This window comes from Kwoniella europaea, chromosome 2, assembly GCF_036810445.1.
Source record: "Kwoniella europaea PYCC6329 chromosome 2, complete sequence".
NCBI lineage: Eukaryota > Fungi > Basidiomycota > Tremellomycetes > Tremellales > Cryptococcaceae > Kwoniella > Kwoniella europaea.
Genome location: NC_089488.1, coordinates 3,281,433 through 3,305,902, shown reverse-complemented (window position 1 = coordinate 3,305,902; position 24,470 = coordinate 3,281,433). Strand labels below are relative to the sequence as shown.

Genomic DNA, 24,470 nt, shown 5'->3' with positions numbered 1-24,470 from the left:
GCGAAGAGGATGTCGAAGCACGGTTGACTGTACCGAGAAATCTCGTTGGACGACCTCCACTTTACGTGACCGTGTTATATTCATGGTGTAGCTCAATTTATGTTAATCATCATAAAACAATTTTTGAAAAATACTCTCTTGCACCTAAGCATACTCCAACTGACATACTCAGGCATCGGGGTAGGGAAGTCGAACGTATCTGGAAATCAAGGGGAAGCGAAAAAGACCCAATTATCTTACTGTATAACTGTACAAGCGACGCTACGACATGTCCGATGATCATCTCGACGATGTTGCCGCTCAATGTGCTTCCCTACAAGAGGACGAGATAACCGTTCTCGAGGTATGTCAGCTGACTGTTTAATCGAATAGGCATTGAGCTGGTCGTTTTTATCTCTGATTAGGCCATATACCCATCCTTAATCACTGTCCACCCGAATCCAGATGACAAACCCGGACGACTCCTAACTCTCACTTTACCAATCACCCTTCCAACCCCACATCAAATCCAATTAGACACCTCGACAGGTCCCTCAGCATCACTCGAGCTCTCTCACCTACCTTCTCTCACACTGAGATTGCTCTTGCCAAAGAGGTATCCGATGGTTGAACCCGCTAAACCAATATCTCTCAGAGCGGGTCTTCCAAGTGGCGACAAATTAGGCAACTGGTTACCCCGTACCAAACTTCGATCAATACAAGATAAGCTTTTGGAAATGTGGGAAGAAGAAAGGGAGATATGTGGTGGTGAAGGACAGGGGGTAGGAGTGATTTGGAAATGGTGGGAATGGATAGGGAATGGTGATTTCTTGACAGATCTAGGAATGTTTAACGGTCCGATCTTAGAGTGAGCAAAAACCCGCAAATCTCTTATCATAAATCGTATCATCATGATAAAGATGAGATGCTAAAGTCACGATATCTGTCTGTAGATTATCTGTACCACCCATGCTCACGCCCTCAACATTCCATACGATGTTGAAAACGTATAACGCAAGTCAGTTACACTCCGATTTCGAGAAGACTGCGTTTTCATGTTCGATCTGTCTTGAAAATCGAAAAGGGAAATCATGTGTTCAGATACCAGGATGTGGATGTGTATTGTAAGTCGACCAAACCAATCTTACCAATTTTTCAAAGCAATGACCGAGCTAAAGCTGGACATTTTGTATTTGAACAGTTGTACTCCTTGTCTTAGTTCATGTTGGTCATTGGCAATTACCGAGGGATCATTGGAGAATGTTTCGTGTCCTAGTGTATCATGTACGAAACAGCGTGCTTTACGTGATAGAGGAGAATCGGGCGGTGAAAATGAAACAGATGGAGAAATGGTGGAGAGTGTGGTGGGGAAGGAATTGAGAGAGAGATGGGAAGATGTGAAAGAGAAACGTAAAGCTGAGATTGGTAGGTCATTTATCATCCATATTACTGTATTCCAGCCCAGTTGTCAATCTCGCTAATCATGGTGTCTAGACCCACTATATACGATATGTCCCAGACCGACATGTCAAGCGGCCGTCCCACCCCCACCCCCACCAAAATCTAATTCCATTACTTTCAATCCAACTTTCACTTCCCGTGTGATTCGTCTATCTGATCTTTCTACCACTACTTCCACCTCATCAACCAGCACAAATGGATCAACAGACGTTGATACCGACAGGGATACTATATCTGTTTCCCCGAGTATACCGACAGAAGATAGATGGGTCCGTCATCGAACGTGTCCCAAGTGTTCATACTCCTTTTGCCTATATTGCAACGCAACATGGCATGGACCTCATACGCCATGTGCGTTCCCCCAAACATCACTTATCGTCTCGGAGTATCTGAATTACCCCGAGGGAAGTGAGGGCAGAAGGAGAATGGAGATTAAGAGGGGTAAAGTCAATTTGGAGAGGATGGTTAGGCAGTATCTTGAAGATGAGGCGAATAAAAGTTGGTTGGAGAATAAGACTAGTCCTTGTTCAGGATGTGGAGTGAGGGTCGAAAAGAGGTAAGTACTGTATATCTATAAATGGATATCTTCTTCAAAGAGCTGGAAATGCTAACTACTCATTGTACGCTGTGCTCTAGCCACGGATGTAATCACATGATATGTGGTCGATGTAATGCTCATTTCTGTTATCGATGTGGTGGATCTATCAATCCCAAGGATCCATACAAACACTTTAACACTCCTGGAAGATCATGTTATCAGAAATTGTTCGATCAAGAGGAGATCGATAGGTTTGAGAGGGAAGCTCATGGGGTTGGTGGTGCAGCCGTGGGAGGAGGACATGAGGATGAGTGGAGGGAATTTAGAGGGATTTGGGAATGGTAAATTCTGTTGTATCGTACATTTTTGAGTCATGTATGAATTTGTACCCTTTACTTATACAAGGATTTAGAACAATGTCAATCGAATTGCTTCTACTTGATTCCAATTGAAGATATGGCTTGCGCTACTCTCCCCTTCTCGTGTTTGGATCGAGATAAGCTGAAGTTAGTATAATACCTCACGACACATCAAGTGAAAGTCCGAATGCGATATATGATGGATGATGATATATACATGGATGAATCATGCTAGCAATTAACTAGGCAATGTATCAAGATGACCGGATGAATGATAATGCACAAACAAAGACAAATAGCAATGCCAAATGAACCAAGAACTCCACTAACTAACCAACCTATCTCACGAAGATATACTACGTATACTACATATGACTATGCGATCACCTCAGCTTTTTCACCTTCGACTCTACCCATCTTCTCCTTTTCTTCCTCCAATGCCTTACTCCTCTGAATGGCTCTTTCCAAATCCTGTCTTTCCCTCTCTTTTCTCACTCTATTAATCTCATCCAAAATCTCACTAGCACCCATCTTTCTCAACTGTCTCGCAACATCTTCACCAAACTTCTCAGCTTGTCTATACGATCGGACCAATACTGATTTAGGCTCGTACAGTACATGTTTAGATCCGTCCGTCGCAGTCACACAAGCTGACAGAGTCAACTTGGCAAATCGTTTTCGTAAAGGTGGTAAAGCGTTTTTGGAGAATGTAGGAGTGGAGGGTCGAGTGGTAGGCTTGATATCAATTAATCCAGAGAAATGTAACATTGGTGAATCTTGTTTCAATGGTATTTCATCTTCATCCTTATAGGGATCCTCTATCCCATCAAGATTCTCGAGATCGTTTTCGTCCAATTCAACAATCTCACTTTCCACTCCTACCGGGACTGAACATCCACCTTCTAACACTCTCAAACAACCCCTCTCCGCTCCACAGGTCCACTCGGTTGGCCAGTGACCCAGACCCCTCAGACAATTTCGAGTTCGTATGTCATCGGACCTAATTTCGACGGCTAGAGCGCCCTGTCCGACAGCGTGCATGAGAACGGGCGCTTCGAGAGCTGAGACTACCCTGTGAGCCATGCCCAGACGCGAGAGGCCGGACATGGCGAGGATGAGGGCGGAGAAGGGTGATTCGGGGTTGTCAAGTTTGGAGAATCGGGTGTTGAGGTTACCTCGCTATGTGGTGAGGGAAAAATTAGCGTGATTGATATGGAGAGAATGAATATAGGTGGACGAGTAAAGAGGATCAAGGTGAAAAGCCGAGATCAAATGGACAAAGGATGGACAGTAGATGGTATATAGAATAGCAGGAAATAAGCGTAGAAGATATTTGTATAAGCCAACTCACCATATCCTCAAATTTCAAATTAGGATAAGCTCTCTTCAATTGAGCCACCCTCCTTACACTTCCCGTACCTACAACACTTCCATCTGGTAATTCATCTAACGATTTATATGGTAATCCATCTTTGATGACCAATGCATCTCTCGGATCATGTCTTTTCACCATACAACCAATTTCGCAACCATCTTTCAATACTGTCGGTACGTCTTTAAGAGAATGAATGAGCATATCGAAATGACCGTTCATGAGTCGAGCTTCAAGTTCATCCGTCCAGAGTGATTTGGCAGGTTGAGTGGATGAATAGGGAGATAGGAGATGTAACGGGGTGGTCTGATTTCGATCTCCTACGGTTGTCATACTTTCTATACTAAAGGTATATGGTATTACACCATTTCCGTTATCTTTGGGAGTTCCCTCCTCTTCTTCGTTGCCTTCCTGAGAAGGAAACGGAGAATTATGGAGTGATCTAAGATCATCAGCTACATGTCCAGTTTGGATCAGAGCCAAGTTCGATTTTCTGGTTCCAAGGACAAAAGTGTTCGCCTGAGCTTTCATGGCGAGTATTAACTCTCGATCGGGCACAGGACGTCGATTGACGGCTGTAGGGTTGGTATGCCATGGACAGGAGGATGTCATCTCGCAGGTCTCACAACAAGGCGTGGAGGTTTCGGTGGGAATGTGGTAGTGAGCTGGTAAAGGGAGAGGTATGCGGTTGGGGATTGAAGGTGATATCGTGAATAAGGCTCGATGGAGTAGTAGATGTCAAGGAATATCAAGGTAGAATGAAACGTATAATTTTTTAAAATCTTTGGGTTGGGTGGTGGTGGTGGAGTGAATGAAGGAGATCGGACGATGTTTTGTGTATCCCTTTTCTGCGTTGTTAGTTTCGTTTCGATCGATTGAGAGGGTTGTTGCAAGCAAAGGATGGTAAGCTTGACTACGAAGGTGGTTTGATGGTTGTTGAGCAGATGCAGATGCAGATTCGAAAAGATATGGATGGATTTGGATTGGATTAAAAAGTCGAAAGTGACAGATTGGACCCTTTGAACCAAAAAAAAGGATCCAAGCGTGTGTGTGTGTGTACAAACTGGCATCCGCCTAACTTACCCGATACCACAACCAATGGAGTGGCGGAACCAATAAAAATGGAATGATTTGCATAGCCATCGTCCATCCACTCACATTCCATCCGTATGATCATCATCTTCCATACAACCCTCGGCCGACCCACATGGTACGATCAATGCTTATGCATGCGAGTGGACATTGCGACGAGACATAATGCATCTTCAGCAAGGGGCTCATGCATACGTGTCTTGCATCTTTATTTGTGAGATACCAAGCAACCCGAGACCACGTAAGAACAGGATATGATTTATGCAGTTTCATGATCGTGACATGTCAGGTATCATTATATATAGGTATGATAAGGACGAGTGAATGGTTAAGAATCGCATCGAACAGACGAGATCCTTTAATGTATGTGGTGTGAAACATTTGTGGGTATGATGTGATATGGGGTTTTCCATCTATTTTATCTCTATGAACAATAGTCCATCTCCTTTCTTCTTTCCCCCTCGTCTATTGCTTCTTTCCAGTACCAACCTTAATCTTCTCGATCTTATTAGGACCACCCATCAAGACCATTCGCTCAGCTTCGAGACCTTCCTGAATGGCTCGTTCGTTCTCCTCTTTTTCGATCTTGGCTCGTTGGTTGGCTTTGGCAGCGGCGAGTCTTTTCTTGTAGGCGTGGTACTGTGACATTTATCAAGAGTCAGCATGTACTTTAGTGAATAGTAACACCAATAGCAAGGCGGAAAAGGAAGGCATGGATGAACAGATAAAATGCAAATAAAGCATGAAACACCCTACTCACCTTGGCATCCGTACCAAGCGAGAAATCCCACCATCTAAAGGAAGTAGAGAAACAATTCGTGAATGCCATATGGTGGTAATCGTGATGATCGGCACCAGCCCAGAAAGGAATGATGTGTCGGAGTGACCATGGGAAATCGTATCCTGAATGAGCATCTACAGCTTGCCATAATCTTAATGTGATCCATATGTAGACGGTGAGAATGTGTAGATCTTTTCTGAAGAGACAGTAAATGAAAGGTCCAGAGATAGTTCCTTGAGCTAGGATCAACACTTCCAATGGATGAGCGTATTCTGCGGCCTATCATAAAAAAAAAAAACACGGAGCTTAGCTAGATTCGCAGCATACAGTATGTTATGTTGACTTACCAATCCAATTGGAGCACTAAATTCGTGATGGAGCTTATGGATATTCTTGTAGAAGGGACCGTAGTGTAAACCTCTATGAGCCCAATAATGGAATGTATCTTCGAATACGAAGAAGAAGGCGATTTGGGCGGCCATCAATCCAAGGGACGAGAAAGGTACTTCATAAGTTGCCATACCAAAGTAACAGCAGATAGGGTGGAAAAGGTAGATCAAGGGGAGTTCACAAGTGAAATGGGTTATGAGGACGACTTTGGTACATTTCCAAATTTGTTCTTTGGTGATGTGTTTGTCCTAATGTCGCATAGACAACAAAGTTAGCATGTGCATATAATTCTACGCGACGTATCATATCGTTGACGGATTGTTTCGAGATGGGCAAAAAATTAAAGTAAGCTTACAGGTTGAATCTTCCATTGGTGGAAATATGGGATAGCATCGATGATTAACCACGGGATGGCTCTACCGAAGTAAACGATCTGTACAATCCGTTCATCAGCACTTTCCGCCTATATCGACAAGGCAAGACAAACAATGGATCGCTGACCCACCTCATGAAGTAAGAAACTCATTACACCGGTGGCCAATACCGGATTTCCCATCCAGATATAATAACTCGCCCAAGTCCTTTCCAACCAGTTCAAAGATTCTAAATTGACATCGCCATACAACGTGTTTTGAGCTTGGGTAGAGTTCATAGAGACGAACTGATCTGCTACGACCGGTGCGTATTTCTGTAGGAAATCCATGGCTACCGCTGACATCGTGACGAAGGTGATGAAGTCACTGATCGATGGCGAAAAAAGAAAAGAATGAAGGAGAAAAAAGGATGAAAGAATGGATAGATGCTTGTGGGGATGAACAAGCAGAATAAATGAATGAACGAGCAAAAGGTATTTAAATGATTTGGTCGGATTGAATCGGAATGTCAAAAAGAGTGTGAATGAAAATAATTAAAGATCAAGGATCGTATCAGACTGCAGCGAAGCAACAACAAACCAACGCGATCGTCCACCTACGCCCAAGCGATAATTTTGGAAAATTCAGATCAAATCGACGGTTCATGCTCAGGGTTCAGCTCGTAGCAGGTTCAATTCAGATTAAAGTGGAACGATGATACGATGAAAACATGAAAATGGCCTTTGTTTGTTGTTTGCCACAACCACGTGGTCTAACCTACGCACTCCCCAATGTAAGGATACATCGGCGGTTTCCGTCGGCACTCGATACGAAGCAAAACGCGAAAACAAGTTTAACGCGAACCCGTCCATCGTGTCGAGCGTCAAACCACCACATCAATATACAATACATCACCTACAACTTGACCATCTACTCCATCAACCCATCCAACCGTATGCCAACATGGAGAACCCACATGAAGCAGAACAGGCAGTATTGCTAGAACGAATTATCAAAAATGTGGTACGTGTCTCATTCTCATGACCAACCCCCTGCACCGGAACTTCTCGCGTGAATTACTGTGTGTGGTAAAGACTGATGGCGCATTGGTGATGTTTTTCAGGATAAATGCAACGAAGCGATCATGGAGATGAACCATTGTATAAAGGTGGGTCGATATCAGTATACCTAATAGTTTAGATGAGAGTTGAAAGATGGGTGGTATGGTGGTATGGTGGTATCTTTCATCATACTACCGACTATATCCGAGTAGAACGAGTCTAGGAGTACACGACGCTAACATCAAGATCATTATTGATATTGTAGGAATTCCTCGACTCATCATCCGACGTTCACATCGCCGCTCAACTGTTCGCGAATTACTCTAGAAATGTAGCTTATAATCTGAACATCGCCAAGCAGATGCCTGATCCGGTGTAGACATCGACTTTAGGAAAACATGAAGTTGAAGAGAAAGACTGACTTTGATGTAGAGTAGGAAATTCACAAGAATTGTAATTATAACATAGTTGTATACAGGTTATACCTCAGCCGACGTGTTCATGTATACATACAGATCTTCATTGTAGAAAGAGGGTCCTTTGGCTTGTTACATCGACGCTTTGGGCATCGTGGCGATCTTTGATCCTTGTGGCAGCTCTCTCTTCTCTGTTTTTCGCTCACATTGCGACCCGTTCTACTGCATAGCGCTGTAAATGCAATACTGTCCACTTGTTTCTTGGTCGGATATGGTATCCTAGCATTGTTAGGTAGACCTTCGTATGTCACGTGACTTGTATCTTTACAAGCATTTCTTCCCACGGTCAATCCCTTCTCGCACATCTCTCGTGGAAGTGGCAAAATCGTCAAATCCTTTGTCCGCGGGATTGACGGACAGGGGAGTATGTATTGAATTCCTTATTTCTGCCGTTTAAATAAGAAGGCAGACATCCGGTCCCCGTCATCCCACGTGGTCGGCTAATGATGATATTTCTTTCTGGATGATTCCATGGCATCGAATTTCCAGAGTTGTATGGTGTACGCTGGTAGTTTCCCTCAGCCTCCAGTCTGTTCCATGTTCCATAGCGGACCACCTACCTATCCCGTTGAACCCATTCCTACCTACATACATTAATACCTCTTTTCTTCTCTTTCCTTTTCTTTTCTCTTTCTTTCTCTCCAGACTTATATTCACAAACTCAAAAGTGAACCACTAAAACGAACAAAGATCATTCTATTCCACTACACACACATATACATTAATAGATAATATTCAAAATGGTTAAAGCTGTCGGTATTGATTTGGTAAGTCTCACTTGTCCCTTTCTCATCAGCAACATCGACGATGGAATCGTCGCTGACATGATACTTACCTATATAGGGAACAACCTACTCTTGTGTCGCCGTATGGCAAAACGATCGAGTTGAGATCATCGGTAAGTCCATCCTCTCTTTCCTCTCACATTACTTATACTCATGCTGATACCATCTCGATTATAGCCAACGACCAAGGTAACCGAACCACCCCATCTTACGTCGCCTTCAACGATTCCGAACGATTGATTGGTGATGCCGCCAAGAACCAAGTCGCCATGAACCCATACAACACCGTTTTCGACGCCAAGCGATTGATCGGTCGAAAGTTCGCTGATGCCGAGGTTCAAGCTGATATGAAACACTGGCCATTCAAGGTCATTGACAAGGCTGGTAAACCCATCATCCAAGTTGAATACCGAGGTGAAGAGAAGACCTTCGTAAGTCAATATTTATTTACTTCTAGCTATAGCAACACATAGACTGATGTGATTTAAATCTTGTATAGTCCCCCGAAGAAATCTCATCGATGGTACTCATCAAGATGAAGGAAACTGCCGAAGCCTACCTCGGTGGTACCGTTTCTAAAGCCGTTGTTACTGTCCCAGCCTACTTCAACGATTCTCAAAGACAAGCCACCAAAGATGCCGGTACCATTGCCGGTCTCGACGTCCTTCGAATCATCAACGAACCTACCGCCGCTGCCATCGCTTACGGTCTCGACAAGAAGACCGAAGGTGAGAAGAACGTATTGATCTTCGATCTCGGTGGTGGTACTTTCGATGTGTCCCTCTTGACCATTGAGGAAGGTATCTTCGAGGTCAAAGCCACTGCCGGTGATACTCACTTGGGTGGTGAAGATTTCGATAACAGATTGGTCAACCACTTTGTCCAAGAATTCAAGAGAAAGAACAAGAAAGGTGAGTAATTTTTTCATATAGTTGTGGGTGAAATTAATACTGATGACATACCTTGTAGACCTCTCATCCAACGCCCGAGCTCTCCGAAGACTCCGAACCGCTTGTGAACGAGCCAAGCGAACTCTTTCTTCCGCCGCTCAAACCTCCATCGAGATCGACTCTCTCTTCGACGGTATCGACTTCTACACTTCCATCACCCGAGCTCGATTCGAAGAACTCTGTCAAGATCTCTTCCGATCCACCATGGACCCAGTCGAGAAGGTCCTCAGAGATTCCAAGATTGACAAATCATCAGTACACGAAATCGTCTTGGTCGGTGGTTCCACCCGTATCCCCAAGATCCAAAAGCTCGTCTCCGACATGTTCTCCGGACGAGAACCTAACAGGTCTATCAACCCTGATGAAGCTGTTGCCTACGGTGCTGCCGTTCAAGCTGCTATCTTAACCGGTGATACCTCCGAAGCTACTCAAGATCTCTTGCTTTTGGATGTCGCTCCTCTTTCTATGGGTATCGAAACCGCCGGTGGTATCATGACTCCATTGATCAAGAGAAACACCACCGTCCCCACCAAGAAATCAGAAGTCTTCTCCACTTACTCTGATAACCAACCCGGTGTGTTGATCCAAGTTTACGAAGGTGAACGAGCCAAGACAAAGGACTGTAACTTGCTTGGTAAATTCGAACTTGCCGGTATCCCCCCTGCTCCTCGAGGTGTTCCTCAAATCGAAGTTTCATTCGATGTCGACGCCAACGGTATCTTGAACGTCAACGCTTCCGATAAGACTACCGGTAAATCTTCCAAGATCACCATCACCAACGATAAGGGTCGATTGTCTAAGGAGGAGATCGAGAGGATGTTGGCTGAAGCCGAGAAGGTAAGTTACTTTTTTTCCCAACTGCCACTTTTATCTTTCTAGAATATGTCGCTGATATCAATGTCGACACAGTACGCAGCAGAAGACGCAGAAGTTGCAAGCAAAGTGGCCGCGAAGAACAGTTTAGAGGTGAGTTCACGCATTCTTGATGTTTCTGGGCGACTCTCAAATCATCCTGTGAGGTTGTCGACGTTGAGGAGGGGGTTGCAGACGTTGAGAAGCAGAGTTTTGGTGACTTACACTCGAAAGAGTCGGAGTGCCACACCTGTGCTTCGCGCGTCGGCAACCTCCGCCACACCAGTCTGACAGTCGCCTTGATCTTTATCAACTCTGATCCTCTTGATATCATGCTGACATCCTTCCCTCTTCCTAGTCTTACGCTTTCTCACTCAAGCAAACTCTTTCTGAACAAGGAGATAAATTTGCTCAGGAAGATAAAGACACTCTTCAAGCTAAGGTTGATGAAGTCGTCACTGCTCTCGGTAAGTCTCTTCTGGTTGGTTCGCATCTTACCAACATGAATATGTACTGACTCGGTGTCTTTTAATTTCGCAGAAACCATGGAATCCGCCTCAAAAGAAGAGATCGAACAACACCAGAAAGACCTCGAAGCCGTTGCCAACCCCATCATGCAACGATTCTACGGTTCTCAAGGTGGTGCTCCCGGTGGTGCCGCTCCAGGTGGCTTCCCAGGAGCTGGTGGTGCCGGTGCCGGTGCTTCTCACGAAGATGGTCCTTCCGTTGAGGAAGTTGACTAAACTCATTCGTCAGAAGTTTCCGATAGAGTTAGTTTGGTAGTTCGGTAGAAGGAAGAAGTTAAGAAGTAAAAGAAGTAACAATAAAAATTAGCTATTGTGTAGCTTAGATTTGGGAGTTTTCCATTTTTCATTCTCATCTTACATTTTTCATTTCATTTTTTCATGATTTCCATATAAAGTGTATATGCATCGGTTACGTTTCGATCAACAAGTTTCTATATGTCTGGCTCAAGTTGCACAAGCTAGTCCGAGAATGCAAAGTTGAGGTTGGAAACTCAGCTTGGTACAAAATTCCCAGACAAAAGTCTTGTTCTCAATTCGTGAAATTTTCCATCATTTCTCCAGCCCCGAACTTTCGAGGTTTAGCGATCCAACGACACAAATGCATGATGATGACGCAGAATACAACTAACTAAAAGACTAGTAAGACATATATGAGCCCCTAACTAAACTTCCCAATTCCTCCCATTCGACCTATCCGGCCTCTCAAAGAATCTTCTCCCCGCTTTCGCCTGTTCTCTCTCCCACTCTTCCGCCCATGTTCTTCCCCCTCCCGCCGAAGATGGTGTATCGTCCCATCCACCAGATATACGAGGTGGAGCTTTGGATTTAGCAATTAACGCTAGAGCTCTTTCTCTCTCTGATGATTCTCTGGACTTCCTAGCTTCGATGGGATTTGAGGGTTTATTGTGATTACTATGCTGATGATGGTGGTAGTGATGTTTGGAATGCGATTTCGATGAGGAGGATGATGAGAGTAATGTGGATATATGAGTTAAAGGATCATTGCGGTTTTTCGATCTTGCATCTTTACGTCTATTTCCACATTACTTGATCAGCTAAAGAGACCGCATAGTAGAAGTATGGTAAAACTTACCTATCTCTCTCTCGCCTTTCATCCGCCTCATCACCCACTTCTTTATCCTCTACTCTCTTTAGATCTTTGTCCGTATACCAAGGTTTGGTCTCCTTATCTGGTCTGCCGAGGTACAAGGTGAACGGATCGGATTCTTGATCCTTCTTGGTTTTGGCTATCTCAGCTAAGGTAGGTTGAGGTTTGTTCAAGTGAGGCTATACAAGGTCACTGACATGAGTAAGAATGAATCCGTGAAGACTGTATTTGCGTTCATATTGATACTCACATCCTTCTCTAGATCAGCAAATAGATTCATATGACCTCCAGTCTCCCATCTTTCCATGCCTCTTCCCTCTTCTTCGTCATGTCGTTCTCGTTCCCTCTCTTTCCCTTTATTCCTCCTAGCAGTCTCGCTCGGAAAATCAAAGTCCAATCTATCCCTTTTCTTCCTCTCCCTTTTCTCCTCTCGAGCTTTCTTCTCTCTGTGTTTCTCTAACAGGCTCTTACCTGAATCCCGACTTGTCGAAGTAGAAGGTAGGTTATCGTCTTCTACGAAGGGAGGTGAACCAGCACGTCTTCGAAGTTGCGATAATCGATTGCCTGCTTCCTAAGTATTCAAACAAACACTAATCAGCTCAGACATCTCTCGCGGGTGGAGACTTTACAAAGAGCTTACAACGTCTATCTCCTTTTGCTCCTTCGCCAGCTCCTCTGCTGCTGCTCGAGCTTCATCTTCTCGAACTCGTTGCTTGTTCTTCTCCAGGTAGGGATGATAGGATTTATGGCTGGTGAAAGAACACCGTCAGCTGCTAGCCGCGAGTCCTCAAACCATAGAGCTATACCCACTGTAATATCTGGAGACGAGGCATGTTGTAGGTGCTAGTTAGATTTCTGCTATTGAAGATGGACTCGACCTTGCTGCACATTAAGTTATCCGTCCGTACTTGAGATTGTTACTTCTGATGTTCTGGGTGGCAACGTACGGTGGAGGTGCTATGTCAGTTGCAAGCTGCGAGCCTAAAGTGGATGACATGTTGTATGGTGGTATCCGCCACGCGACTGTGATCTGACACGCAGAGAACGAGCAAGGGGCACCGTGTCACACTAGTACTGGCAAGAATAAGAATAGCATTGACCTGCAATTCAACCTACACTCAAGACTCAACAATCAATTCAAAGTGAACCCCCTTATACTCTATCATCGTTATCGTCATCTTCAGCCTCACCGGTCGTGACCAAACAATACCTCTTTCTGTCCTTACTCGAGTATACCCAGATAGAAAATAGAGTTAACATGTCGGACGGTATTGGTATCGCAAAGTGAGTTAGCTTAATCTGCTAGGAGGAATTACCTTGCTGATTCCAACGTTCAACATAGCTTGCCCAACCAAGTGAGTCTTTTGAACACCGGGCAGCAGTCTGGACATCATCAGCTAACATCTTCACCTGACAGAGGCATAAGATCACTTCTCAACATGGCGCTCACTTCACCATCATGGTAGTTGGTGAGTTCAGTCTCTCGCAAAGGGAAAAAAGGTGTCCGTGCGGCGTGGGAGAGAATTGTGCTCCTTTGACTGGATGTAGGAATATCGTAGAGGTGTTTGTGGTGTAAGAATCACGAGGAGGATGTCGACTCGACATGCTGATCATCATACTACTATAGGTGAATCCGGTCTGGGCAAAACGACGCTCATCAACACCCTCTTCGCTACTGAGATTTGCGCTCCAAGGAATTACCGTCAACGGTGAGTGTATCCAGGCTCAATCTCTCTAGTCTTGCGATACCCCAGTTCAACTGTTTCCCATTCAGCTTAGGAGTGACAGCTGACTCATGTACAATATTACTAGATTCGCAAAGCAATTAGACAAGACCACCGAGATTGAGATTCTCAAAGCTGACTTGGAAGAGAGGGGATTTAACATCAAGGTAGGTCTAGGGGACAGCTTCCGATCCCAAAACGGCACATATAGCTTAGAATATCATTTAGTTGACCGTAATTGACACACCTGGATTTGGTGACTACGTGAACAACCGAGATAGGTAAGTTGATAAGGATGAAATTGCATTCGCTCAACTCACTGAATTTTCTCTGTGATAGCTGGACACCTATCGTCGACTTCATTGACGATCAACATGAATCGTACATGAGACAGGAACAACAACCGCACAGAAAGGATAAGCAAGATTTGAGGATCCACGCTTGTTTGTATTTCGTTAAACCTACTGGAACGACGTGAGTACTTCTTAATGTCTGGTAATCTTAGAGGTTATATCATTCATTCAAGGGATAAATGATACTGATGATGTACTGAATAGCCTCAAACCCCTCGATGTCGAAATCATGAAAAGACTCGGTACCAGGGTCAACCTCATCCCGGTCATCGCTAAAGCGGATACGATGGTTCCAGAGGATCTACTCAACTTCAAAACTATCGTGAGCTGAGTGGCTAACATCTTGTGGTGTAGACTTGTCAGCTGACCCGTCTGCAGATCCGCGAAGTTGTCGCTGCCCAAGGTATCAAGATCTACACTCCTCCCGTCGACACAGAAGACGATTCAGTCGCCGAGCACGCTAGGATCATGCAATCAGTCATGCCATTTTCCATCATTGGAAGTACCCAAGATGTGACCACTCCCGATGGAAGAGTTGTTAAGGGTAGAGAATACCTTTGGGGTGTAGCCGAAGGTGAGTGGACGTCTCTTTGAACAAGTCATCCACAATCAATGCTAATGTTTCGATGTGCGACCAGTCGAAAACGAAGATCACTGCGATTTCAAGAAACTTCGATCCCTGTTGATTCGAACATACATGTTAGACCTGATAACGTCGACTGAGGAGAACCACTACGAAGCTTACAGATTGGCACAAATGGAAACTCGTAAATTCGGTGAACCCAAAGTCCGCAAACTTGATAATCCCAAATACCGCGAGGAAGAGGAGATGCTCAGGAAGAGGTTCACTGAACAAGTCAAATTGGAAGAATCCAGATTTAGACAATGGGAACAACATGTGAGCCTGACCTCATAGACGTAGTTCGATTGATCAATTCGACTGAAGCTGACCTATGGTCGGATAGCTCATCGCTGAGAGAGATAGACTCAATAAGGATCTGGAACAAGCTCATACTGCTATCAAAGCTTTAGAGGTGGGTGAATGTGTTTGTGCAAATTCTCAGATATACTGATAGCGGCTGTATGAATAGGCCGAATTGGATCAAGTTGCCGCTTATCACAGACAAGGAGGTACAGTCGGTCGACGATAGATTATCTATTCTACCCCTTCGAAAAATGTCTCAATACAACCTTGGATTCTGTTAAAGTTGTTCTCCAATACCCCTTTCCTTCTTAAAAATTCCTGATTTTATCGTATCTTGTTGATGACCCCTGAATGTTTATCTTTACGTATATATCATACCTACTTGAATTAATGATTTCTCTAAACTCTTTCCTTTGAAATGCAAGGTTTTTGTGATGCTAGGCCGCCCTTCTGTCGCGAGTTACCCAGGTGAACATGAATGCAATGGAAGCTCGTTCATCTTTCATATCCGAAGCGGTCCTTTACGATGCATTCGTGACAGACATCCCGAAGTCCCTTTTCGCTCTGTCTATGCATGAACCTGGATTTCTGATCGCAAAGGGGAAGGAAGAAGCTGGTCAAAATGCCGCGAGGCTTTTTTAAACCAAAAAAAAAAGGTACCGTACATATCGCAAGAGATCAAAGCAAAGTGGCTCTTGCTCATTTGCTCATCTGAAGATGTGAAGAGCCTTTTTAATGATTGGTTGACGTATTTCGTTCTTTCTTTCGTTGGAAGCCGATTCAAGATGCATTAGATCCCCCCTCAAGTGGATTGGCTCGAGGATATGCATATAAAGCACTTGATAATTAACGATTTTGGTTTGTAATCTACAGTGTATCTATCGTAACTCATTTCAACACCTATCAATCGCCTAGGTCAATCAACATGAGAGTCCTAAGAACCCTCTTGACATCTTCTCTGCTCGTAGCCCCTATCGTTCGCTGTGTCACCCCCGACTCGACCGGTGGACAAGGTCATGGACTTATCGGATATGGTATCAACATGTACGATCCTATCTGCTGTTCGGCCTGTAAAGATATCACACCAACCTATCTATACTGCGATCCTGATCAAGTCATGGATGAAATGGGAGGAATGCCCATGGTCGTTCTCAACTCTAGACAGATGAATGATGATATGGATATGAATATGAGTAATGATACTTGGACAAACGATGGGAAAGTACCCACAAAAATGGCTACTCCTGAATGTCTGGCCACCAACACTCCCTTTCTCCAAACCGCTGCATATTGTATGAAAACCCATTGCGACTCTTCGGTGACCGTAGCGGAGATCGAACAATGGTGGTGGATGAATATAGTCGGTACGATGCCTGATCAACCTGATCCGTCAATGACTTACCAGGAAACACTCTCGAGCTTGTCAAGCAACCCCAATGCCACGCTGGCGGAAGATGAACCCTTGGATAGTGCGGTATTGGTAGATGAGGATAGTTATATCGCCACGAAGAGTGCACTGGTCAACTTTCAACGGGCTGAAACAAGACACGAGAAGTATAGGTAAGTGGGGTTGGTCTATCGAGGTACTTCACTACAGCTGATGATGCTGTTGTTATCCTGGACAGCATTATAATCATTTCAACCTGCTTTATCCTTCCTATCTTCCTATCGTTCCTACGACTCATCCCATTCCCCACCCTTCTGATCAGCTACGTCAACTCCCAATTCATCGAAGCTCCTCTCTATGGCGGTACGATCACCCTCCCTCTCTTCGGTCAACTCTCGCGTCCTACTCGTGGTCAAGCCCTGTTCATTGGCTGTTTGATCCTCATCAATATCCTCTGTTGCACTATCGGCTTCCGTTCCGTATCACCTAACGCGTGGTACGCCACTCGCTCTTTGGAAATCGCCACGTACATATCCAATCGTTCCGGAGTGATAAGCTTCGCCAATATCCCTTTACTCATCCTATACGCCGGTCGTAACAACATCCTACTATTCTTGACCAACTGGTCGTATTCCACATTCATCCTGTTACATAAGACTGTTGGTATACTAGCAACGATCGAAGCATGTTTACACTCTGCCATCTACCTCCAGATAAAACTCGCAGCAGGATTAGCGACCTATCACGAATCATTGCAAAGTCCCTATTGGATCATCGGTATCTTAGCTACATTGTCAATGTCTTTGATACTTCCTTTATCAATACGTAAATTCCGTTCAGCATGCTACGAGCTTTTCGTAATCGTTCATATAGGTTTGGCGATTTTGACCATTGTGGGATGCTGGTATCATATCATATGGCGATTCGATAAACAATGGGGTTACGAACTTTGGATGTACATCGCCATGGCCGTATGGGGTTTCGATAGGTTCGTTCGATTGGTTCGAATGACGAAATCCGGAATAAAGTATGCCACGCTATATAAAATTGATGAAGATTACCTTAGGGTGGATATACCTAATGTAGAAGGGTATTCGGGATACGTCTTTCTGTATTTCTTGAATGTTAATTGGAAAGGGAGTTATTTACCTAGACCATGGGAGAGTCATCCATTCTCCCTAGCTTGGTACGATTCTCCATCTCCCACCACTCCCGATCCATTGGTCAATTCCCCTCAACACGAAAATCCCAAAATGTTTACCGAGAGTGAAGAAGGTCAAGCGGTGTTACCTTCACTCTCCAGTTCGAGTGCGAATAACGATAAACCCACCAAGCAGGGGCAATCTCCCAGATCAAACTCAAAAGGTATCACCATCTTCGTCAGGATGGAGAGAGGAATCACCCAATCTCTATCCCATCATTCCCTACCCCTCAACTCGACTTCTGTTCCAACGCCAATCCCAATCCTGATCGAAGGCTCTTACGGATCATACCATGGTCATGGGAACTTCCTCAATGAATATCTGGATTACTCGGCGGAATATCCTAACATACTTTGTATAGCTGGTGGGGTTGGTATAACAGCCATCTTACCTAAACTCTTCAGTGTCGCTCGATCACCTTGGAGAAGCACCGACGCAACAATCAAGTTGTATTGGAGCGTTCGAACACGACCTCTTGTAGACGCTGTTGAAGACCTGCTGCCTAAAGGAGTAGGTGAAGAGAAGTGGGGAAACATCCAAACTTTTGTTTCTGTAGGAAGTAGGTTACACCTGGAAGAAATCGTCGATATCGAGCTTGGTAGTGCAGGGGAGGGGACTTTGGTAGTTGTAAGTGGACCTAGAGGGATGGCGGATACGGTAAGAAAGTTGGTCATTGCAAAAGAGAGAGAAGGTGTTTTGGTAAAGTTCGTGCAGGAATCTTTCGATTGGTGAGATATGAAAGGGTAAATACTCAAGCAGGATTCAGATTTGACTATAAAATCGTTTCTCGATGGTACATTCTCTTGTGGTTTCTCATATAAATAGAGTGCTGCATGTAAGATGCCACGTACTGTACAATTCATTTCTATGCCCAACCTCTGTTCAGATATGCCACAAAGGTGTTCATATCGTGATTGCATTCAATGCATTATAATTAATTATTATACTATATTATAAAATTCAAGTTCCATCACAATATGATACATCTCTACTCAAGTATCTTATAGAGGCTACATGACTCTTCGTGTAAAACCGGCGGACAATTGTATTAAGGGAAACGGAGAAGTATAGATCGCTTGATCGACAAGGCGAGTGGAGGTGAAGCTTTGTCCATTTATTGTCTAGGTGTGAAATCGATATGCCCCCTTTGTCCAGCGCCTGCCGTACCATGTGTGAAAGGAATATTATGATTATGTCCATCATGTCCTTCTCCACCTTGAGTATGAACGGGAGTAGGTTGGATTGGTTCTGTAGAGTACGTTTGGGTAGTATGAGCTGGAATGGTGTTATTTCCAATGATATTAATTTGACCTCGACCAAGACCCGATTCATCAATCGCTTTCTTATTGTTATACCCATTACCATGCCCATTGCCGGTACCCGTCATGGCTTGTTGATGTTGATCCTCAACATAGGTAGATTGGGATATCCTAGGTCTGGACTCCGCCAATTGAGCCAAAAGATGTTCGATTCGATCCAATCGAGCTTCGAGAGGTCCAGGGTGTCGGTCTAGGTCAAATACCTAAATGAACAGTAAAGTCAGCTTCGGTTTCTTCATTCATGGGTATGACGGGTCAAAATACTTGTGAGGCAACACTTGTGAGGCACCACTTACAGCTTCACTAGGTCCAGCAGTCAATAAATCTCCCAAACCAGGTCCTGTGACAGCCAACATCCTTCCTCCAGACTCCGCAGCCTTCTCTTCATCACGTCCAGGCAAAGAAGTTCCAGGGGGAGCAACAACAAGGGGTTTGGGGGCAGCTTGGTCTGCATCTGATTCTGGTCCAAGAACAGTCTCGTATTGAAGCCATTTCTTTGTGTCACAAGGATCAGTGTTCTGCCTTGTACTTGTAAAATGACGGACTCACGAGCATCTTGTAAAATCCTGCCGCTATGATGGCTCCTAAACTTGGTCCGACCCAGTAAATCCAGTCTGGCGTATACTTCATCAGTCCTATCACTGAGTTGTCATGTATGAAGAGACTGTGTGACTTACGATAACCAGAGAAAGTCCTGAGTACCACAGCAGGACCGAAACTTCTCGCAGGATTGAGAGAACCACCAGTATAATAAACACCTAGTAACTCAGCGACGAAAAGAGCTAATCCAATACCGATAGGAGCGATGAAAGTAGCTTTGTGCTTCTCAGCGGCAAGTAAGAGGATCGCAAGCATGAGTCTGTTTTGATTATCTTAGTCAGCGGAAGCCTTTATTTTGTGAAGCGCAGACTTACAATGAAGTCAGGAACATCTCGATGAATAATCCTTGAGCTATCGAAGTACCTCCTCCAAGGGTGGTTCGAACGTTCCTATGGATGAAGTACATTCAGTCAGTCTGAGCGGTCGTTCTTGAAAAGATTGGATACGATTGCACTCACAATGTACCGGGTGTAATAACTTGGATGATCGCAGCACCCTATCACAGCGACCACTGTATCAGCCAACCTTTCAATCAGTCCAAGTGAAGATTGACAACTCACAGTGATCCCACCTAGGATTTGACTGAAAGTTAGCAACGCCCCTCTGAGCGGGGTGAGCGCTCCCACCAAGACCATACCGAGCGACACGGCAGGGTTGAACAGACCTCCTGAAACTCGGAAGAATATCCAGGCATTGACGGCGAGGGAGAAGCCGAAGGACAGGGCGATGTACAATCTGTAATTGATAGGGAGGTCTCAGCGCGGTAAGTAATTTTGAGGTGAATCCAGTAGGGCTTGAAAAGACCAGCTAGATGGGGCAAGAAGAACTTACAAATTTGAGGTGTTGACTGTAGAAGCTGCTGAACCATCTTGTCCAGAGGTGGTACTACCCGTCACCGATGTAGTGGGGATGAGGGCGACGCTGAATTATGCAAATTCGATAAGCTAACCTCAATGAGTTGTCACCGGCATGATTACTCACTTTGTACCGCCCAAAGCGAAGATCATGAATAACACCGTTCCCACGTATTCACCCACCATGGCGATGAAATCTATATCATAGGATAATTGCCTTTAGTCAGCAGTAACAGTTGTGATGATGGAGTGATCATGACTTACGATTCTTGATAGCCAACGTCGCAGGACCCTGTTGGGGTTTCTTCAAATGCCATGTTATAGGATTTCTCCTCCTTCTTCCTGCAGCAGCAGCAGCGATGGCCGAAGGGTGGGTGGAGTTGATATCCTGATTGGTACGGGGTAATGACATCTTGAATAGTATTTGCACTAATTATGCAGCGATTTTCAATATGGGTGACCCGATCGTTCTTGAAGGATATATATATACTTGTGCACTTTCCAAACTTCCATTTTACTGGAACGGTATGGAGGTTAGTCACTCATACAATAAGTAGATGACATGACATCGTGCCCAGCAAAAATTAACAAAGTAACAGATCTAGACGTCATGATGCCGTGAATGATTTTTTCTTGTCGATCGCCGTTGAAAATATCTGCATGTCGGCGCGAGTGGGGCCTACCATCAATGCTCTTCGGGCTTGCCATTCAAAATTTCGTTACTTGCATAAATTGCCAACTATTTGTATGCACCGAAGGAGGTTATCGTAATGAAGTGAGTAAACTTGTAATAATGTCTGTTTTGTTCGAGAGAAAGCTATGATCGAAAGCAAAGCGCGAAAGTCTATCTTGGTCGATCATGATATGCGTCACAGGAACGTTAGCTGTATCACTTGCGGAATGTGATTATTTTATGGATGTGATGGTGATGTGTAAGCTATGAAATCTACATGGCTAGACATCTGGAATATCTCTATCTACGGGATGATGAGCTACGTGATGAAGAAATGATATGAATACCGCTCAGATGTCTAGGCCTATATCGTTCTTCGAACGGACACCCTGAAGTCCTCTCCTCACCACCATTTTCAGTCCAGGTTGTGTCAAACCAGTGTGCTTGCTTCCAGATAACATGCACACCGCAACTGTATTGCATGAACACCGCAACTGTATGCAGTATTCATGCAGGTATCTTAGTGTCTTCACCGATCCAAGACTAGAATAGTATGATTTTGTCATCTGACGTCAACGCACTTGATCAGGAACGAGATTCAGCATCAATTAGCTTTTGCTGTTCTCGTCTCTTGCGTTGTTAGCGTTGGTGCTTACACGTGCAACAAAGTACGTGTAGGTATAGGTGATCATGCCTCATGGCGTCATCTGGTATATTTTCCCATGGAGTGCTATGATGGAGCGTACTTCATAGCAGTATATAACTTAGATAGATCACCCTTATCATCTAACCCTCCCTCATTTTCATATTCAAACAAAGTGAACAAATATCAATAACACATACAATCAAAATGGCTGAAAACGTTGGAAACACTCAACCCGCTACTGGTACCGGCGGTACCGCCGCAACAGGTCAACAAGACTTCTTAGGTGAGTTCGCTTCACCATCGCAAATCAACCGTTCATTTACTAACTCTGATGTGGTGTAATAGACAAAGGTGTTGATTACGGACTCAAACAAACCGGTCACGGTCAATCTGCTAGTACCACTGAGAAGATCTCTGATGGTGTTAGATCAGGATTCAAGAAGGTGAGTTTGGTCATTCCATATAAACGTCCCAGTGGAGATACGGACATCTGATGCTTGGTATTCCGTTTACTAGCTCACCGGAAAGGATGTTCCTATCCAAGACAAACAATAGATGAGCTCTAAGGAGGAGAGAAAAAAGTGATAAAGAAGTTTATATTGATTTTGTATCGCGTATGAAGTAAATGTCAGAAGAAAGATGTACTGCCCGAGAAACATCTCCCAGCATCGCAATGTACAAAGAGTAGCATAAGACCATTCGATCATTGCTCTGCCTTTGAAATGGACTAGCCAATCGCATGAACGAATTGAAAATTGCGTTTGCATGCTATGCTATGAGAAAATTTCTATTGATTCTATATGAGAAGATTCTATTCTATGAACACATATATACGGTACGATAAAAGCGATTCTCTTATTCCGTATTTGCTAAAAGCTACATTTATGTTTTTATTGTTTTTGTTTTATCATTGTATGACTTTACTCATCTTGATCCAATTCACCTCTGGAGTTGGCTCTTCGCTTAGCTGCATTACCTGCCAAAGCTCTCTTGAAAGCATCTAACGAAAGCGTGTTTCCAGATTGACTCGCTCTTCTGTGGAATTCCATTTCCGCCCTTTTCTCATCTTCCTCTATCGTTGGTCCACCGGATGGTGAACCAGGTCGAGAGGCTTCAGGCGATCCCACGACGGAATCGTTCCCTGTCAATTCATCTGAAGCCTTGAAATTTGGGTTGGACGCTAATTGAGAGCCGAAATAACCTGATTTACCAACACCAGAGAAAGAGTTTTGCCTCGATCCTGCTGGAGTAATCACTGGAGTCACATCGGGGGTAGGTCGAGTGGACATTCGATCGACTGGCTGTTCAATGATCAAATTGAAAGTGTTGGTGTTAGGATCCCATTGTGCGGTAACGTGCGATAAGTCCTCGACTAGGAAATCTGGTCGTTCCTTTTCAAGCTCCTCACGGTGGTGCGAAGTACATGTAGCGAGAACCATCGAACCGGCGGCTTTACCTGCTCGGATACCTGTTGGAGCATCTTCGACGACGAGGGCTGATTTTAAAAAGATCATCAGCGCAATCCTCCGGTATCATACGAGAACTAATCACTTACACTCAAATGGAGATGCATTACATCCCGATGCACCTAAGAGGTAAGGATCGGGGAAAGGTTTACCTCGAGTGACGGAATCGGCGGTGACGAAGACTTTGGGGACGGGGAGTTTGGCAATTGGGATGGCTTTACCAGCGTAAAAGTATGTTGCTGTGCAAGTCAATACATATCAGCCTTGTGCTCCTGAATGACGGTCAATCTGACTCAAAAGTACTCACATGAAGTACAGATAGCCCATTTCTCTTCACCATTCCTCTCTTCAGTCTCAGCCCCCAAATCAGCTAAAAGCTTAGCAACACCTGGTAACACCTCGATACCACCACCTCCGTTTGTCCTTGCCAAATCTTCAGCCGCGTTCAAAATGGCAGTCTCGAATCTGACCACTTCAGAGTTGAGCAATTCAGGGTCGGTGATCTTACACCATTTTTTTAATACGTCAACGGTTCTCATACCGTGAGCGGCTAATTCACATACGGTCAATCAGCTTCCAGACCAGGACAAACTTGGTCAAAGCAGGGAAGCAGACTTACACCGTAAGATATCATCTAAATCAAGAGGGTAGGTCTCCGCGAACAGCTCCCAAGCTTTTACGACGGCCTCGGAAGACCTAATGAGGGTACCGTCCATATCGAACAAAACAGATTCGACGTTGATGGAGACGATGTGAGGTTCGGCGACTGGAGTGACTTGACCAGAGGCTAATCCGGCGAAGGATCCCCTTCGAGAAGGTGCGGCAGAGGGTGGGGCAGAGTTGGCAGGCGAAGGCATCGCCGACATGGTGAAAGCGGATTTGGTGAATACGGACATGTTGATAATGTATTTACGATGTTATAGTGTAGTAAAGAGGATATCAAGTCGTTATACAAAGCGTGAAGCTTGCTTGGGTTTTGTAAAAGTTGAAGTCGATGATGAAAGAAGATGAAAAGTACTTGACAAATGAGACGGATACAAATGGTTTTGTGAAAATCACAGATCCTTCAATTCCCAATATGATGATGAAAGAAAGATGGTGATGTGGAAAAATCAAATGAGTACGAGTAATCCGATGTCCTCTTGCTCAATCAATCTAACCGAAAAATTTAGATGATATGGGGTTGTTTCACGGATCACGGTGATATGACACGTTGTTATGGTGAAAAAGGGAAGTC

The 24,470-nt window shown here is 44.4% G+C and overlaps 11 protein-coding genes across 11 annotated transcripts; 6 read left to right on the top strand and 5 right to left on the bottom strand.

Moving 5' to 3' along the window:
• Positions 1-268: 268 nt before the first annotated feature.
• On the top strand, positions 269-2,323 carry V865_007584 (uncharacterized protein; the record flags this gene model as incomplete). The annotated part of the gene is made up of 6 exons (XM_066231330.1): positions 269-343; positions 405-847; positions 933-1,103; positions 1,181-1,404; positions 1,474-1,996; positions 2,077-2,323. The coding sequence occupies 6 exons, from the start codon at positions 269-271 to the stop codon at positions 2,321-2,323; spliced, it is 1,683 nt and encodes a 560-aa protein (XP_066087427.1).
• Positions 2,324-2,712: 389 nt separating this feature from the next.
• V865_007583 (porphobilinogen deaminase) lies at positions 2,713-4,321 on the bottom strand (the record flags this gene model as incomplete). Its single annotated transcript, XM_066231329.1, has 2 exons — positions 2,713-3,516; positions 3,689-4,321. 2 exons carry the CDS (start codon positions 4,319-4,321, stop codon positions 2,713-2,715), a joined length of 1,437 nt encoding a protein of 478 aa, XP_066087426.1.
• A 945-nt stretch (positions 4,322-5,266) lies between these two features.
• On the bottom strand, positions 5,267-6,690 carry V865_007582 (uncharacterized protein; the record flags this gene model as incomplete). The annotated part of the gene is made up of 5 exons (XM_066231328.1): positions 5,267-5,440; positions 5,562-5,861; positions 5,930-6,220; positions 6,328-6,405; positions 6,478-6,690. 5 exons carry the CDS (start codon positions 6,688-6,690, stop codon positions 5,267-5,269), a joined length of 1,056 nt encoding a protein of 351 aa, XP_066087425.1.
• A 598-nt stretch (positions 6,691-7,288) lies between these two features.
• On the top strand, positions 7,289-7,765 carry V865_007581 (uncharacterized protein; the record flags this gene model as incomplete). Its single annotated transcript, XM_066231327.1, has 3 exons — positions 7,289-7,348; positions 7,449-7,493; positions 7,652-7,765. 3 exons carry the CDS (start codon positions 7,289-7,291, stop codon positions 7,763-7,765), a joined length of 219 nt encoding a protein of 72 aa, XP_066087424.1.
• Positions 7,766-8,602: 837 nt separating this feature from the next.
• V865_007580 (heat shock protein HSS1) lies at positions 8,603-11,192 on the top strand (the record flags this gene model as incomplete). Its single annotated transcript, XM_066231326.1, has 8 exons — positions 8,603-8,629; positions 8,706-8,760; positions 8,825-9,078; positions 9,147-9,558; positions 9,617-10,434; positions 10,507-10,563; positions 10,808-10,916; positions 10,990-11,192. The coding sequence occupies 8 exons, from the start codon at positions 8,603-8,605 to the stop codon at positions 11,190-11,192; spliced, it is 1,935 nt and encodes a 644-aa protein (XP_066087423.1).
• A 446-nt stretch (positions 11,193-11,638) lies between these two features.
• V865_007579 (uncharacterized protein) lies at positions 11,639-12,917 on the bottom strand (the record flags this gene model as incomplete). Its single annotated transcript, XM_066231325.1, has 5 exons — positions 11,639-12,008; positions 12,070-12,263; positions 12,335-12,655; positions 12,725-12,833; positions 12,895-12,917. 5 exons carry the CDS (start codon positions 12,915-12,917, stop codon positions 11,639-11,641), a joined length of 1,017 nt encoding a protein of 338 aa, XP_066087422.1.
• A 425-nt stretch (positions 12,918-13,342) lies between these two features.
• On the top strand, positions 13,343-15,312 carry V865_007578 (uncharacterized protein; the record flags this gene model as incomplete). The annotated part of the gene is made up of 12 exons (XM_066231324.1): positions 13,343-13,368; positions 13,427-13,439; positions 13,502-13,553; positions 13,712-13,793; positions 13,897-13,975; positions 14,037-14,089; positions 14,148-14,282; positions 14,366-14,483; positions 14,540-14,735; positions 14,800-15,059; positions 15,127-15,195; positions 15,253-15,312. 12 exons carry the CDS (start codon positions 13,343-13,345, stop codon positions 15,310-15,312), a joined length of 1,143 nt encoding a protein of 380 aa, XP_066087421.1.
• A 699-nt stretch (positions 15,313-16,011) lies between these two features.
• V865_007577 (uncharacterized protein) lies at positions 16,012-18,407 on the top strand (the record flags this gene model as incomplete). Its single annotated transcript, XM_066231323.1, has 2 exons — positions 16,012-16,646; positions 16,712-18,407. 2 exons carry the CDS (start codon positions 16,012-16,014, stop codon positions 18,405-18,407), a joined length of 2,331 nt encoding a protein of 776 aa, XP_066087420.1.
• Positions 18,408-18,789: 382 nt separating this feature from the next.
• Positions 18,790-20,860, bottom strand: V865_007576 (uncharacterized protein; the record flags this gene model as incomplete). Its single annotated transcript, XM_066231322.1, has 10 exons — positions 18,790-19,197; positions 19,291-19,488; positions 19,544-19,608; positions 19,672-19,853; positions 19,909-19,983; positions 20,053-20,090; positions 20,155-20,329; positions 20,426-20,515; positions 20,576-20,645; positions 20,713-20,860. 10 exons carry the CDS (start codon positions 20,858-20,860, stop codon positions 18,790-18,792), a joined length of 1,449 nt encoding a protein of 482 aa, XP_066087419.1.
• A 1,111-nt stretch (positions 20,861-21,971) lies between these two features.
• V865_007575 (uncharacterized protein) lies at positions 21,972-22,322 on the top strand (the record flags this gene model as incomplete). The annotated part of the gene is made up of 3 exons (XM_066231321.1): positions 21,972-22,050; positions 22,113-22,210; positions 22,284-22,322. The coding sequence occupies 3 exons, from the start codon at positions 21,972-21,974 to the stop codon at positions 22,320-22,322; spliced, it is 216 nt and encodes a 71-aa protein (XP_066087418.1).
• Positions 22,323-22,687: 365 nt separating this feature from the next.
• V865_007574 (uncharacterized protein) lies at positions 22,688-24,129 on the bottom strand (the record flags this gene model as incomplete). The annotated part of the gene is made up of 4 exons (XM_066231320.1): positions 22,688-23,262; positions 23,323-23,472; positions 23,541-23,783; positions 23,853-24,129. The coding sequence occupies 4 exons, from the start codon at positions 24,127-24,129 to the stop codon at positions 22,688-22,690; spliced, it is 1,245 nt and encodes a 414-aa protein (XP_066087417.1).
• Between the last annotated feature and the right edge of the window lie 341 nt (positions 24,130-24,470).